This window comes from Psammomys obesus, unplaced genomic scaffold, assembly GCF_907164565.1.
Source record: "Psammomys obesus unplaced genomic scaffold, mPsaObe1.curated_primary_1811, whole genome shotgun sequence".
NCBI lineage: Eukaryota > Metazoa > Chordata > Mammalia > Rodentia > Muridae > Psammomys > Psammomys obesus.
In genome coordinates, this window is record NW_026588368.1 from 1,739,094 (window position 1) to 1,755,744 (window position 16,651).

The 16,651-nt window shown below is 42.1% G+C and overlaps 1 protein-coding gene and 1 pseudogene across 1 annotated transcript; both read right to left on the reverse strand.

Moving 5' to 3' along the window:
• Window positions 1–10,584: 10,584 nt before the first annotated feature.
• Window positions 10,585–10,970, reverse strand: LOC129674249 (40S ribosomal protein S25-like; annotated as a pseudogene).
• A 3,024-nt stretch (window positions 10,971–13,994) lies between these two features.
• On the reverse strand, window positions 13,995–14,948 carry LOC129674267 (olfactory receptor 6M1-like). Its single transcript, XM_055604155.1, has one exon. It carries the CDS (start codon window positions 14,946–14,948, stop codon window positions 13,995–13,997), a length of 954 nt encoding a protein of 317 aa, XP_055460130.1.
• Between the last annotated feature and the right edge of the window lie 1,703 nt (window positions 14,949–16,651).

Sequence of the window (16,651 nt, forward strand, 5' to 3'; positions counted from 1 at the left end):
GACTTGCTGACAGAAAATATTACAAACAAAAATTGAAGGCATTTTCAGAAAATAAAATAATAGATCACATCAAGCCTTGTGCAACACAGTCTAGAAAGTGCTATTACTTGAAAGAGATACAAAATTAATTATTTAAGCATCTAAATTTAAAGGGTAAGAAGATAATTTGAATTCAAGTGTAAGGTATTCGAGTAAACTTGCAAGTAATATGTATTCAAAGAATTGGGAGACAGAGTGAAAATACGTAAAGCAGAATTTCATTCACTGAAGTGACTCATAAAATGTTTAAGCTCATTAAGGCTACCCAGAAATACAGCAATAAGGACGGTGTTGGACCAGGAAAGGTTTCTATGAGAAGAACGAAGGGATGTGACCCCACTTATCCTGCAGGTATTCCAAGAATAATAATAATGCAATATTATAACATCTTCATGCTAACAAGTTTGATAACCAAGATAAAATAAAACTGTATCTTTGAAAGATAAACTTTCACCAAACCAACAGTGGAAATACAGTACCGATATGATTTTTGTCTCTTTGTAATTTGTGTTCCGAATTTGCATTTGTAAGTCCAAATCTTTCTGCAAGCTTCTCCACCCTTTTACACCAAAGTGGTGTCTACTGACAGTGAGGCTGAGAAAAAGGTCAAGCTTGTTTTCCAGTTCAATCTGCTAGTCTGTGTCTTTATGTTGGGGAACTGAGAGCATTAGCTTTGGGAATTATTATTGAGTAATGTGTATTGATTCTTGCTGTTTTGATGTGAGTGGTGTTGTTTTCTTAGTTTGCTTTTGGTTAACTGTTCTGGGAATATATATTTCTTGTGCTTTCCTGGATATTAAGTTTTATCTTCTCTTCAGCCCAAAGTATTCCTTCTAGTATCTGTTACAGAGCTGGTTCCATGAACATCAATTTCTTACATCTGTTTCATCATGCAAATTTTTTCTTTCTTCTTTGATTATGACTGATAGTTTTGCTGGACACGACAGTTTGACGGGGCATTTGTGGTTCTTTAGAACTTGTAAAACATCAGAGGCCCTCCTGGCTTTCAAATTTTCCATTGAAAGGTCAAATGTTATTCTGCTGTCCTGTCTCTGAATGTGACTAAATCTCTGACTCTTGCCTCTCTCAATAGCCTTTCTTTGTTCTGTACACTAGATGTGAGAATTTTTCTTCTATGATCTTGCAGGCAGGAGACTGCTGTAGACAGAAGGGTGTGTAGCTGGGTTGGTGTTTACGCTTCTCTCTTGTTAGCATCAGAGTACCTTCCAGTTCCAAGAACACTAGCCAGTAGCGGTGACGGCTTTGGGTAGGCACCAGCTCCACGTCTCCGTGCTCACTGAGTTGCACAGGCCCTTGGCAATAAGGCCTTGCCGTCAGCTTGTGGAAAGTGAGCCATGTCTAGCTTGACACAGTTCCAGCAAAGCTGAGCAATCGCTGTCATTCGATGTCTAACTTTTGGGTTTTGGCCTCTATGGGTTGCATCCTTGGTTACATTCTGCATTATGATTCATTGTATGTCTTTTCCTGAGAAAATTATGCCCAAGTCTTTTTTAGGAAAACCCTAAAATTAACTTTATCTGGTTACTATTTGGAAGCTTTCCGTATACTCTGGAGATCATTAAGCACAGATAAGCACATAGCTAGATGAGACCATTACTCTAGGAATCATCTTGGGGTATCTGCTCCTGAACAAACAAAACAGTATAATTGGTTTGGGGAAACAGAGACAATTGAAAAACTCGGACTGGCCAGAATAGCCAGGGGGTGTGGCTGTGCCAGACATGATTATATGTGTGTGTGTGCCAGATGATTATATATGCACATATATGTATATATGAAGCATCTACTGTGTTAGGTTTTCATACTACCCCTAAAAAGGCCCTTAATCTTAGCTGTCTCTCCATGTATTCCATCCATCGTCTTCCCTTTCCCTCCTCTTCTTCATGTGATCCTTTTATTCTGGTCCCTTCCCCCAACTCAATCCATAACTATCCTATTTCCATTTTTTAGGGAGATCTATCTGCCCCCTCTAGTCTCATACTAAACCTAAGCTCTGTGCTTCTATGTACTGAATCTTGGTTGTCACTGACTTAACAGCTAATATCCACATATAAATGAAAGCATACAAGTTTTCTCTATCTGGGTCTGGGTTACCACATCAAGACGATTTTTCCTAGTTCCATCCATCTACCTGCAAATTTCATTTTTTTAATGGCTGAGTAAATATTCCGTTGTGTAAATGTACCATATTTTCTTTATCTATTCATCTGCCAAGGGACATTTAGATCCTTTCCAGTTTCTGGCTGTAATGAATAAGACAGTAATGAACATGGTTGAGTAAGTGTCTCTGTGGCAGGATGAAACATCCATTGGGTATATGCCCAAGAGTGCTTCAGCTGAATCTTGAGGTAGATCAGTTCTCATCTTCCTGAGGAACCACCACACTGATTTGAATAGTGGCTGTACAAGTTAGCAGGTCCACGAGCAGTGGGTGGGTGTTCCTTCTACTCCACATCCTTGACAGCATGAGTCATCACTTGTTTTATTGATCATAGGCATTCTGGTGGTCTTTGGTGGATGGGTGTTTTAGTCCTTGGTTTCTCTTTCCTCTCTGGTCTTCCATCTGGAGTGGCCTCTAGTGGAGCAAGGGGCTTCTACAGGAGTTGTGGGCCATGATATGGTCTTAACTCATGGGAGTTATTTTTCTGGTCCTGTCTATTTGATGTTCTGGATGCATCATGTACCTTGACAGCCATCTCTTTGTTTAGATTTAGGAATTTTTCTTTTATGATTTTGCTAAAAATATTTTCTGTGCCTTTGATCTGGGGCTTCTTCTCATTTCTCCATGCCTATTATTCATAAGTTTGGTCTTTTTATAGCATTTCAGATTTCCTAGATATTTGTGTCTATTTTTTTTTTTTAGATTTAATTTTTTCTGAGCTAATCACCTTCTCCACCTTGTCTTTGAGACCTGAAAACTCTCTCTTCTGTCTTGTAATCTGTTGGTAAGACTTACTTCTAATCTTTGTATTTGTCTTCCTGAGCTTTCCATTTCTAGGTTTCTTTTAGTCTGGAATTGCTTTAGTGATTCCGTTTCTTTGTTAAATTATAGTTTTGTGTCCTGAAATGCTTTTGTCATCTCATTTAACAATTTGTGTATTCATTAGGGCATTTGATTCTCTCGAAGGTCCTTGCCCTAATTCGTGATTGCCATTTTGAAGTCCTTGTCTTGTATTTCAGCTAAACTGCTTTATTCATGGCCTATTAAAATAGGGTTGGTTGGTTCTAGAGAAAGCGTAGTGTCTTGGCTGTTTATGTTTTTGTTTTTGTGCTGAGATCTAGGCATCTGGGGTGTGGATGTTTCAAGCCTTTCTTGGTGTATAGAGCTGGCCTTGGCTTTGTTGAATAGGTATTCTATTCTTGGGTTGCCATTGCCTGCTCTGGATTCTTACCAGGTATGGTGGCTGTTGAGTCCCTAGTAGAGAACAGTTCTGTGGGTGGTGGAGAGTCACAAAGAAATAGAGATAGGCTAGAAGGAATGGCTGAAGGGGACAGTGGTGAAAAAAGAGGAAGACTATGAAATCCTGGGTCTGTTCCAGGAGGCCAAGTCCTAGGGATTGAGGTAGGTTGGGACGTGAGACTCATGAGAGTAAGAGGCAGCATGTCTAAGAACGTTCTAGAAAAAAATATAGTCAGGGAGAGGAAGGAGGTTACAAGGTAATTTCTCTGGGTTCAGCCAGTTTTGATGAGTGTGGGGTCTTTGGTAGTAAGCTGTTCTGGGGATTGGCTGGAAGTCACCAGGAATGGAGATGGGCTTTAAGGAAAGGCTAAAATGGGCAGTGCTGAAGAACTGGAGCATTCCTGCATCCACACCAAGAGGCCGAGTTGCTCATGGATGAAGGTGGGCTGGGAGGAGGTACAAGCTCTTTCTCACATCTTCTGCTTGTCATCCATAATCAGGTGCCTACAGCAGCTTGGCCAAGCAGTTTAGAACACATTTTCCCTTACAGTGTGGACTGGCCCTGGGGTTTCAAGGTCAGATAAGATTATAGGAGAGTTCCGGCCAGGTAGCTAGTAGGGCTTTGGCATATCTTAAAGAAGAGTGGTTGGTCTCCCAGTTTTATGTGTTGTATGGAGAGTCCTTTGTGAGGTGAAGGCTGAGAACTACTGAGTTTCAAAAGGAGGGTGAGGCACTGGAGGAGGTCACAGTCCAGAGAAAGCTGTCACAGGATGAGGGCTTTGAGGGAATCACAGATAATCTACTTGTGTCTCTGTGTCACATGGGCATACTTCAGGGTTCCCCTCTGAGAAGAAGTCTGGAATCTAACAAATCCCAAGGGGAAGAAAAGAGTCTAGGGGAAGTTCACAGTCCTTGGCAAATAGCCACAGGGTGACCAGAATTGACAAGGGCTGTGAGGGAGAGTGCAAGTAGCTTACCTGTGTCTCTATACCATGTTGGTGGGCCAGAGAGTCTCTGGAGGGGAGGGGATGGGATGTGGTGAGTGTGAGAGTGAGGGAGACAGGGATGGGATGAGGTTAAAATCTTAGTAGAAAACCTTACCAACAGAAGAAATCATGTCAAGAACAGAGTCAAGGATTAAAGACATGAGAGAGAAATTGAATGACACAGCAAAGGTTGATGAAAAAAAAAAATCGGACACAGGAAAAAAAAAAAGGGACATCATAAAGACCCTCTGTCCACATTATGAGGACCGAAGAAGGGAACACCTGCCATACAGCAAGAGCAGAGAGTATCGCCAGGAAAATCGAGCTCTTTTGTTATATACAATATTATTTTATTGTATTCTTGCTACATACAATACATACATACATACAATACATACATACATCTTGCATTCTTCATGGCTTTATCTTAATGGTCTGTTAAGTCCCCTTGGACAATGGTGAGGTTTAACCCTCGTGTTTCTTGTGGATTTTCACGTTGGGTGGTCCATACGATGGGATGAGAGCACTGACTGTGTTCACTAGGTTTTACCTCAGGACTTCAACTTTGTACCCGTCAGCATGTGCTCACTTTCATGGAGAGCCCGATCATTTAGTGCGCATGTATCACGTTGCAGTCTCATCTTGACTAATTGCTTCTCGGTTGATACATAACACCCTTCTTTATCTTTTTGACTCTGGCTTGAAGTTGATTTTATCAGCTACCAGAATACCCATGTCAGCTCTTCTTCTTCTCCATCTCCATTCACCAGAAGGACTGTTTTCCATCTTCTGAATCTTGGTCTGCATTTCTTTACCGAGAGTTATGCTTTTTTTAGAGACAAGTAATAGTTGGAGCGAGTTTTTAATCCACTCTGGCTGTCCTTTCTGCGTTGGTGAGCTGAGGCACTTTACATCAAAGGCTGTTAGTCAGATGTACTCACCGATTTTTATAGTTTTGCAGGTCATTTTGCTGGTTGATTGGCTCAGTTAACGTACTTTCTCCCCTATTAGTAATGGAGCTTTTCAGGCTTACAGTGTTTGACAAAATGGCTTCATTTCTAGGCTTCCTTTGTTTATCTTTTTCTCTCATGAAATACCCTTTCCTGTGTTCTTGTGACTGGGATTGCCTTTCTTCCTCTTTTCTGCATGGTATTACTTTAAATATATTTTGTAATGTGGCTTCAAGGTCTCAAACTGCTTTAGTTTAGGCTTGGGCTTGACCCTAATTATCCTATCTCTCATATACAGCTTTTTTGGGTAATAGCAATTGTTGTTGGTTGATATTTACTTTCAGGTTGGAGATATAGATTCTACTTTTTTTTTTTAAATTCCTGAAGAGAGATCTGGTGTTTTGCCTTCAAAAGGAAGTTGGCATTTTGCCCTCACAGCTGTTAATATCGTTTCTTTTGCATTGTATTTTTGGCATCTTGACTACGTGGTACAAAATGCCTCTTCTCTGGTCATGTCCGTTTGGAGCTCTACATGTGTGTTATGTTTGGATGTCCATTTCTTTCTTTAATTTTGAAAAGTTCTGCTATCCTTTCAGTGAACAGAGACCAGGCATGCCCTGCCTCTCTGTGTTATGACACCACACTGCCACCTACAAGTTCATACTTACGGACCACACAATCAAGTTCAAAAAAACTTTTTTTAAATCACACACTGTTTTAAGTAAGTCCATAATTTTGTGTCGGCCATATATACAAGTAGCCTGCGAGCCATAAGTTGGACAGACCTGCATGTTTTCACTGTTCATATCAGCACCTTCTCCTATCTGTTTATTTTTATGTTTAATGTCTCTCTCAGGAACCAGCATTCTTGGAGATTCTGGTCATGCTCTTTTTTTTTTTTTAATTTCTATCCTTAGTGATTCATGAATGTAAAAGTTCATGAAACTTTACTCTCCTTGGTTATCAATGATGCTTTCCAATGCGTTTATTTAATTTGCTGAGATTTTACTTTCATCACATCAATTTAGCTTTTCTTTTTAATATATCAGTATTCACGATGAATTTTTTTTTCACATTGCTGATTTTTATCCAGATGTTTTTCCATTTTGGTGGCCTTTTTCTGTATGTTCCCGACTTTCCCCCTAGGGTTAAATTCTTCTGAGCATTTGTATCTTCTTTCAGGCCCTGTCATTTTTAACAGAAAACATGAAGTTGTCATAGAGCATCTGTTTTGTCTGTCTCAGTACCTTTGAGCTCCGCAGGTGTGAATTATGATTTTGGAATGAGACCTGTTGCCTGCTTTCTCCTATCATACAAATTTCTTTATTGTGACATGCATATTTTGCGTTTTAGATCTTTCATGTGGCTTTTTAGGGGGCAGTCTTCTGGCTGATCAGCCTGCCCTTGGAGGCTCAATCCCCAGTACCCCTCAGTGGGAGAAAACAAAGGGGTGTATCAAAAACAGCATCAATCCAGGATTCAATAGAGGATATTGAAATACACTTAAGATTATTACAACCCACCAATATGTCACCAGTAACAATAAAACAGAAATGTAAATGCTACTATAGAAGGAAGTTAAACCGTGAGTGAGTGAAACAGTGAAACAGTGAGTAAGTGAAAATCATCCCCAATACTGAAAAAGTTAAAAAGCGGGGAAGATATAGAAATAACACATGAACAAAATTAGATGGGTATATAAAGAGGAATAACAAATTTAAAAAAATTAGAAAATAATGCAAGAATCCTGCTAAATGTGTAGTTTTATTTAAAAGTGGGATTCACTGGGGAGAGAAAGAAAAGGAAAAGATGGCATATTGGAGAACTGTTTGACCTCAAAGCTTGAAGACTGTTATAGGTGTGAGGAGGAGAGGCCGCACAGAGGTGGAGGTTTGCTTGAGAGCACAGGCAAGCACAGGCATGTGCCTGTGCCTTTGGAGTCCACCAGAACTGTTTGCAAGCTTTACTTTTTTTGTGTACCAGAGACCTCTACTGGCCACACTTACTTTTGCAGCTTGTGATCTGGAGGGAGGTTTCTCACCGCACTGGAATGATTAGTCGTTCACTGGAAGTATCTGGGGAGTTGGGGAATCAAACTCAGCCCTGGCGTGATTGTCTTGTCTTTGTACTTGCAGGGCGGTAGCTTTGCTGGAAGGGTGCTGCTCTGACCACCAAGTGCATCCATGCAACTCCAGAATTTCTGGGTTCTGCAATGTGATCCACCTGTTGGCCTCAGATCAGAGGCATCAGACTCCAGGATCTGGATCTGCTGATGAGATCTGTTTAGGTTCACTGAGGCTGGGGCTGCCTGACTTTATGAACTTCCCAGCCTGAGTTTGCACCACTTTGTCTCAGCATCTGACCCTCCAGAATGCAAGACTATCTGATCTATAAGCCTTTCCTCATCCAGAGGCAGTGTCTGGCCAAACTGAGGCCCCATGACCTGTGACAGCTCCTTGATCTCAGACCCCCAGGGTAGTTCCACTTTAACTAGCTTTTCTCTCAAGATGCCACCTGGCCACCGCTCCCCGAGCCACAGAACAAGATAAAACAGGCTTTTCCTCTACCACCAACCTGCCTGGCTGAGGCGTCCTGTCTTATCAAAACCCACAAGCAGATTCAACTTTTACAGGCTTGTTCTGAGAGTGGATTGCCCATCTTATAATTTAGCTAACATTTGGAAGAACTTTCCGTTTCTTCTTCCCTCATCTGAAGGCTTCGATGAGGTCATGTTCCTCTTATTTATCTGCATTGCCGTCTGCTTTCCTGGAGTCCTTTTACTTCCTTGTTGTGTTTCCAATCCTCTTCCTCTATTTCTCTCTTTTCGATATGATCTATTTTTTTTAATTCCAACTTCCTGCCTCACTGACTCATACAGTGACAGTTTTAACTATCTTACCCAGAGGTCCTTTGTTTTTAATATATAGACATGTATGTATACAGGCATAATATTCTATTTTGATGCATACATGTATTGTGCTGAGCAATCGAGGGTAGCTATCGTATCTATCTGTGGAACTCTGCTGGATGAAGTTGAAGTCTGATGTTTCCAGATAGTCTCAAACTTGGTCTAAGATGGTGGTCTCCCTTTTCTCAGTGGGCTTCTCTCTCCACCTGATCCGGCAACCCCAGATTTTATAAGGAATGTCACATAGGCCTCAGGGAAGATTCCAGGACCTTTGACCTCAACCTGTCTCATTTAAAAAGAGCTAACCAACTGTGACACGCTTTGGAAAACACTTTCCACACCCCCGCCTGGGATGGCCCTCAGGATGTGGCTGTTGTATGATGTTCCTCCATGTTGCTGCTGTCATTTGTGACACCAGGGCTGTCTGATTCCACTAGGCCGAATGCCATGCTGGAAGCCCAGGCTTCCGGACAGGATGAGATCAAAGATCCAGGGTCTCCTAGGAATGGCTAGAGTGCTTTAGGTCGAGGCTCAGGGGCAAGGCCAGGGGGTGGAAAGAGTTTTCCACAGGGTGTTATGCCTTTTAAACGGAGCTTGCTGGTGGCAGTGGAAACCTTGGCATTCCAAAGCCTATGGCGATACCAAGGTGTTACACACCAGTGAACGTTGGAAGCTCACTGCAGCCGGCAGCTCGTGGCTGGCTGAATGGTAGTCAAGCCATGGGTGCTCCAGAAGCCTGAGGTGTTCAGGCAGGCTCCAGCCAGCCTAGCTGGCAGCCAGGCCCCTGATGTTCTGCGTCAAACCTTCAGGCAGCTATGTTGGAAAGCTGTTGGTATCACGCAGCCCACAGCACTCTGCACGCAGCACCCAGAACATTTATTTCACGTGAAATTAGGGACTTATTTCTTGGACAGTGGGAGGGATTTCAAGAGTGAATGGGTTTGATTCGCTGGGGTTAGGCGGTCAGGGATACTTGATTTACATGTAGTGGTACAGTACCTCCTAAGAAAGAGAACATAGTACTTAATTATCCTACGCGTGGAGGAAGAACTAAGCCAAGGCACCAAGGCCTGCTATTAGCATAGGGTGGGTTGTCTTCAGGAACTCCCAGATGCTTGCTGAGGTTTCCTTCATTTGTGAGAACTTTATATGTGTGTGCAATGAAATATTATCATACCCACCCCTTATTTTCCTCCTCCAACTTTCCCCATTCTCCCAACATGTTCCCTTTGGCTTCATGACCTCCTTTTTCTCCCCCTCTTCTTCCTCCTCCTTCTTCTCATGATCTACTGAGTGTAATTAGTGTTGTTTCCATGTGCATGTGTGTTGGGCCGTATACGAAGTCATGGGGAACCTACCAGTGGGAGCACTCTCATGGTTCTTCCTCCTCAGTAGCTATCAACTGCCGAAAGCTTCCCGTAGTGGGTAGGGCCTGGAGAGTACCTCTCCCGTTTTTTTTTTTTTTTTTTTTGTTTTGTTTTGTTTTTTGTTTTTTGTTTTTGCCAGGATTGTGGCTGTCTTGTGCAGATAACAACAGCTACGGTGAGTTCATGATTACAATAGCCATGCCATCTCCAGAAAACAGCACTTCATAGCATCCCTTCCCATCATCCTGCTCTTAAATTCTTTCAGCCTTCTCTTACAGTGTTCTTTGAACTTTGGGTCAGATACAGTCTCCCTGCAAATTATGTTTGTACTTTCTAATACCATGAAAATTTATATTCCATATTATGAGTTAGATCATGTGATGTTTCTGTTTCTGAATTATTTCACTTAGTGTGTTCTCCAGGTTCAAACCTATCCAAGTGATGACACTGCATTTTAAATGGCTGGATATAATTCCACTACGTGCATATACCACACTTTCTTTGTCCGTTCTTCCAGCGGAGGTATGTTGGTTGTGTAGTTTGGCGATTGTTCATAGTGAGGGATGAAATGTGGGAGTGAAGACATCTCAGCAAACTGACTTCATTTTCTTTGGAAATACACCACACAGTATAATTCCTGGCCCACTTGGTAGTTTTGAGTTTGTGAGGAACAACCCCATCCTGTTTTCCATAATGTTTATAAAAATCCCCATACTCACCAATACTTGATTGGAGTTCCCTTTTTCTCCACATTCTTGCTGGCATTTACATCTTTTGAACATTCTAACCACTAAGGGAATGCCTCACTGTGATTTCGACTGGCATTTGTTTGATAATTAATTAGTGATACTGAGCAGGGTTTTTTTAGTTTAATAAAGTTTTATTTTCCAAATGCACAGCTGATTGAACCTGCTCATGCATCTTCACCAGCAGCTGGGGCATCTCCACCCTTTAGTGTTTCTGGGGTAAATTACTTGGGCTCTGTGCTTTGAAACCAGCTTGAGAAGTCCTTCACTAAGTAGCTCCTGGAGGGCTGCCCTGGCCAAGGAACCGTGAATCTTCAGTCTCTAGAGACCACAGCTGGAGTAATAAGCTACAGTTGGGAACTTCCTTACGTAATCTGTCCTGTGTGGCTTTGGCAAACAGGACGAGATTGTTGAGATTGTCGAGATTGTCCAGAACTTTACCTTTGGACCACTTCTTCTTTTTGGACTTGCCAACAGACTTATTTAGTGGGTCTTTGTCTCTTTTGGCTGACTTTCCGGCATCCTTCTTGTTTTTGTCGTCCTTGGGAGGCATGGCGAAGCTCAGAGAGTGAGCGAGCAGGTTTTTTAAAAATTTATGTGTTGGTCATGTCTTCTCTGGATACATTTTCTAGGGCCCACTTTTAAACTGGATTATGTGGAAGAGTCTTTGTGGTATTACATTTAAGTCCACTGGAGTATGCATTGGTGTGTAGTAAGAAATAGGGAGTCTAGTTTCATCCCTCTCCATGTAGATACTGTTTGTCCTGTCATCATTTGTGAAACATACCATCCTGTCTCCAAGGTGCATTTTTTTTCAACTTTGTAAGACATTAATTCTCCGCTACTGGGTTAGTTTTATTTCTAGACTCTCTGTCTTGTTCCACATGTCTAGAGGTAGGTTTCCATGCCACCACCATGTCAATTTGGTTACTAAAGCTTTGTAGTACATTTGGAATCAGGTAATATGGTATCTTCATCCTTTTTCTTGCTAAGACTTGCTCATAATTGCTCTCGGACACCCAAAGTTCTAGGCTTTATTTTATTTCTGTAGACAATGCCAGTGCTATATTTCGATACAGATTACTTTAAGCCTGGAGAATGATCTGGGTGATATGAATATTTTAGCAACGTTCGTTCTTTTATTATTTTAATATCAAATATAAATATTTGACGTCGTTTTATTTATTTGTGTTCTCTTCGATTTCTTTTCCTCTCTCTTCTTCTGTGCGGAATGTAGAGTGTATGCTCTGTATGTCTGTATGCATGCGTGTGAGTGTGGTGCTTGTGTACATTCACACACATACGGAGCTTGAGAAAGACATCAAGCATCTTTATCCCTCTCCGTGCTCTTGCTTTAAGATGGGGTCTGTTACTGACCCTGACGCTTACCGTTTTGGCTGGGCTGGCTGGCCAGGCAACCTGCAGGATGTGGTACCTCCAACTTCCCCACCCCGTACCCTTCCACACACTGGGCTGAGATTACAGGCCCTCACAGCCTCACTTAGCTTCTTACACGAGCGCTGGGGGTTCAACCCCGGGTCACCATGCTTCAGTGCTTTACCCACGGAGTGCTCTCCCCAGCCCTCATCAAGTTCTTCACCATTGTTTCAGTTTTCCTCTTTAATGGTGTTTTGGCATCCACATTATGTTTATTCCTAAATATTTGCTTTCTCCTTTTGAAGCCAAGGCAAGAAAGGGGTTTCTCGGCTTATGAAGCATGTTTTTTTTCCCTTGTGATATTTTCATCAAATTATGAATAATTATGTCTTTGACATTTGGTTAGCAATGGGTACTTGATTCAAAGAGGTTTTAGAAATTCTTCCATGGCTGCTGAGTATTCTCTTTGGTTTTTGAATAGTGTATTCTGTAGTTCTATTTGATGCATGATATCATTTGGATATATTCCCCCAGATAACCTATCTATGGGAGAAAGTAGAATATTAAAACCATCTCCTGTAACTGAGATGGACTTTATCTGTATTTTTAAGTTCCATACTATGCTTTTTATGACACTGGGTATCCCAGAGTTTTGTGTATATATGTTTAGAATTGCAATGGTTTTTTTTTTATTAATTGTTTCCTTGATTAGAATAAGGCGCCTTTTATCTCTTCTGACTATTTTTAGTTTAAAGTCTGTTTTATCAGATAGCAGGATATCTATAAATATGGAACTTGCTTCCAGGTTCCATTTTCTTACTGTCAGTTTCAGGAGCCTATAATTCAAGCTAAGATAATTTTCTTATAGATAAACAGAAAGTTGGATTTTTTTTCTGTCTGTTGCGCTAATGTGTGTCTTTTGATGGGTGAGTTCAGGTTATTAACATTTAAGATTATTGAAGGGTGTGTGATGGTTGCATTATTATTTGATTCTTGTTCATGTTCTTAGGGATTATAGTTTCATTTCTTTGCTTTGGGTAGTGTCTTGGCTATGCTTGTCCTCCTCTTCAGCCTGAAGTGTTGTTTCCAATATTCTCTGGAGGGCTAGTTTGATGGACATGCAATCGTTTGGCCTATTTGTATTATGGAAAGTCTTCCTTTCTCCAATTTAATTCAAAGCAGATAAACACTTTATACTCCACACCCTTGAATCTTAAGAAAATTCTACAAATGAGTATTAAATATAACCCCTCCCAGCCTACTTATGTATATTTTCCTTAGTAACAGGTTCAGACCAGAAATCAGTCATATGGGAGCTCTGAGAGACTGGCACACGATCTCAATACTTTAGAACAGTAAAACTTGTGTGCACTTTTAGGACACCTCAGCAGCCATTTTGGTGTTTTATAGAATGAATGAATTGAGACCCCAAACAGTACATTTCAATTTAGCATCGAAACGAGGCATTCATGTACAGCTGAGCCAAATTACAGGAAAAAGAAATGGAGAGGATACTCACTAGGGCAAATATTTTACAAGATAAAGGATTCTGGTTCCTTCGACTAGTCATGGATGGAGTGAGGGCCAAGCATTGGTGAGCGCCACTGATATTTTCAAAGGTTCAATTCAAATAAAGTCATTAATTGCTTTAATGACTTTACTACCTTGGTAAATAATTATTATTTCTGCCAAAACATGCATGGAAGACAGAACAATTAAAATAATTTAGGTCAATAGATTTCAGAAATTTCAAGCACACGGTTCTTATTACTTGGATGAAAAAGTTCAATAAATTTCATAATTATAGTCTGTTGCCAGGCCGGGCAGTGGTGGATCACATCTTTAATCCTAGCATTTGGGAGGCAGAGGCAGGCTGCTGATCTCTATGAGTTCGAGGCCAGCCTAGTTTACAGAGTGAGTCCCAGGACAATCAGGGCTACACAGAGAAGCCCTGCCTCAAAAAGCCAAAGCAGACAGACAGAAAAACAAACAAACAAATAAAGAAAATCGATTGCCAGAAATATATTGAATGGAGAGCGGAAATGGCACACATGGTGCATTAAAATGACTTCACAAGGTGACAAACACCTGCATTTTATGGAGAGATTTTCACAGAAGGCTTGTGAATTCTGTGATTCTGAAATGCTAGTCCCACACACTGATTAAAATGGAGAAAACAAGGTTCCTGATGTTTTCCACTTCATGAACACATGATGCTTTTCTGTCTCGATAGTTTTATTCTGCACAGAGTCTCCCTCAGAGCCTGGTGGACCTGCTTGTTGCGCAGGGTGTAGATGATGGGGTTCAGAAGGGGCGTCACTACTGTGTTCACAAGAGCAGCCTCCCTGTTGGATTCGAGCCTACTCGTCTGCTTTGGTTTCACATATATAAACACACAGCTGCTGTACATCAGAGAGAGGACGATGAGGTGGGATGAGCAGGTGGAGAAGGCTTTCTGCCTCTCCTTGGCCGATGGGAGATGCACAATCGTGACTACTATGTTGCTGTAGGCAATGGTGGTTATAATGAGGGAGGAGAGAAGGATAACCACAGCAAGGCCAAAGGTCAGAGCTTCAGCAGATCTGGTGTCCGAGCAGGAGAGCTGGAGCAGAGGGCCAAGGTCACAGAAGAAGTGTGGGATGACATGGGGGCCACAGAAGGATAACCGAGATACCTTCACTACTACCCAAGTGATAAGGGTGAAGGTCACAGTAAGGCAGACCGTGATCAGGAGCATGCAGGTCCTCAGGTTCATGATGGTGGAATAATGCAGAGGTTTGCAAATAGCCACACACCTGTCCACTGACATCACAGCTATGAGGAGAAAACCGAATGCCCCGATAAACACAAAGACGAAGGCTTGTATGAAACAGGCAACAAAAGAAATGGTTTGTTTCCCTAAGAGAAATATAGCCAACAACTTTGGAATAACAGCACTGGTAAAACAACACTCAAAGAAGGAGAAGATGCTGAGGAAAAAGTACATGGGGGTTTTCAGGCGGGCACTGGTGCAGACAATGGAGACAATGACTGCGTTGCCTGTGAGGGAGGCCAGGTATGCGAGCAGGTGCACTGAGAAGAGAAGCTTCCCCAGGTGCTGGGCAGCAGGAAACCCCTCCAGGGTAAACTCCCGGACAGTTGTCCCATTCCCCATTTCCACTGTCTTAACTTACGGTAAAGAGATCACAGAGAGCAGAGATGTTCCCATGGTGCACACAACCGGCTCGTTTGAAGATGTGGTGAAGATACGATATGACAAAACACGTCACCCTCGTCACCTTTGACCTGACCTGTGTGCTTTTAAGTTTAACTGTAATAGCACAATTACTGGCATATTATTCTTTGGCCCAGCCATTACTATCACCATCACCACTTAGCTACTACACTTGGCCACCTGAAGTCAGGCTTCCTCCCTGCCTCCGCAGTATAGAGTCCGTTGCCACCCCTGCTTCTCCAGGAGGAGAGACCAAAACTTTCCGTCTCAGAGGTTGAATCATAGAGCAGAGATATTAAAAAATTGGCTGCTAACTGTGACTTACAGGAATCCGAAATTTCTGCTGTTTCCTGTCACATTATGACAATGTGTTTTTAGCGTGTTACCTGATTGTATTTATTTATTGTTAGTGTAAATGTATGTGTGGGGGGGGCATCTATGTGGAGGTAGGAAGAAAACTTGCGGGAGTCATTTTCTTCTTGCACCTTCTGTGTCCTGCAGATCAAATTCGTGTCATCCGTCTTGGGGGCAAATTCCTGAACTCTCTGAGGCAACAGTCTTTACAGGAGAAAATGTCCAACCGACGGCCTCTGAAACCTATGCGAGAGCTATGCTCTGTTGACCCTACTTTCTCATCCTTCAGGGAATGGTAATGGCATAGGTGGACCCACAGACAATATGGCTCTTAGGCTAGATCTGTTTCAGATCTACAACCACCTACCAGAAAGACACCAAGATGACCATGCACTAGGGACTTCACCGTTACAGGGTAAATTCAAGACTTAAGTTTGTTCTTCCAGGCTCCTTCCTAGCACAAGATGCGGTTGGCAGTCTTTGAAAGCATAAATCAACTGGGAAGAATGTTCCAGACGCATGACACCATCCCCTTCACGAAGAGCGGTGCTCCCCAACTTTATCATTCTCTCCTCCATCTCATCCAAGTGCCAAGTTGCTGGCCCTTGGGAGTAATATGTGTCTGCCCCACACTGTGGTGGCCAAGATCTGAGTTCACTGCGTACCTCATTTTCTCTCAGGTTTCAGGACCTGAAGAGTAGCCTACGGAATCTTCTGCCACGCTGCTCCCCTCCCAGGCGTGCACCTGACCTTTCTGCTGCAGAGCTTCCTCCTCTGTAATCCCACAGTGACTGAGCACAAAATCGTTTGTGTCGGGTTATAACAAGAACGAAAATCTCTGGAAACACAGGTTTAATAGGTCTTTGATGATTTCCCCGAGAGAATTTGGTCACTAGCATGATGTCCCCAGGCAGGGAAGAGGGAGCTCTCAGAGCTTGTTAGGAGTGGAAGGTACAGGAAAGAAATGTTATGCACAGCTGGGCTCCCTAGAGACGTCTAATTGGTCACTTTTGAGAACAAGAGTTATTGGTAGGATACCATGTTTCCTGTGTAGGGTAACTGATAGTACTGCTGAGAATTTTTACTTTAATTTCCTAAGAGTTTCTTGGATCTCAACTTGGAAAGTTCCTCTTTATTAGAGGTCAAAGTCCAGGCTCACATTTTTTTTTTTTACATGGTGTGTGTATACTGAAGCCAGAGAAATGTAGCCAAGTGCAAACACATGATCATGATGAACTGGCCCTGTCCTCTTGTTCTTGTCGGACTTATGGAGACGGTACAGATGGAAG

What these genes read in the sequence shown, in the direction of transcription:
- LOC129674267 (XM_055604155.1), bottom strand. Translation starts at nt 14,948, where the DNA reads ATGGGGAATGGGACAACTGTCCGGGAGTTTACCCTGGAGGGGTTTCCT.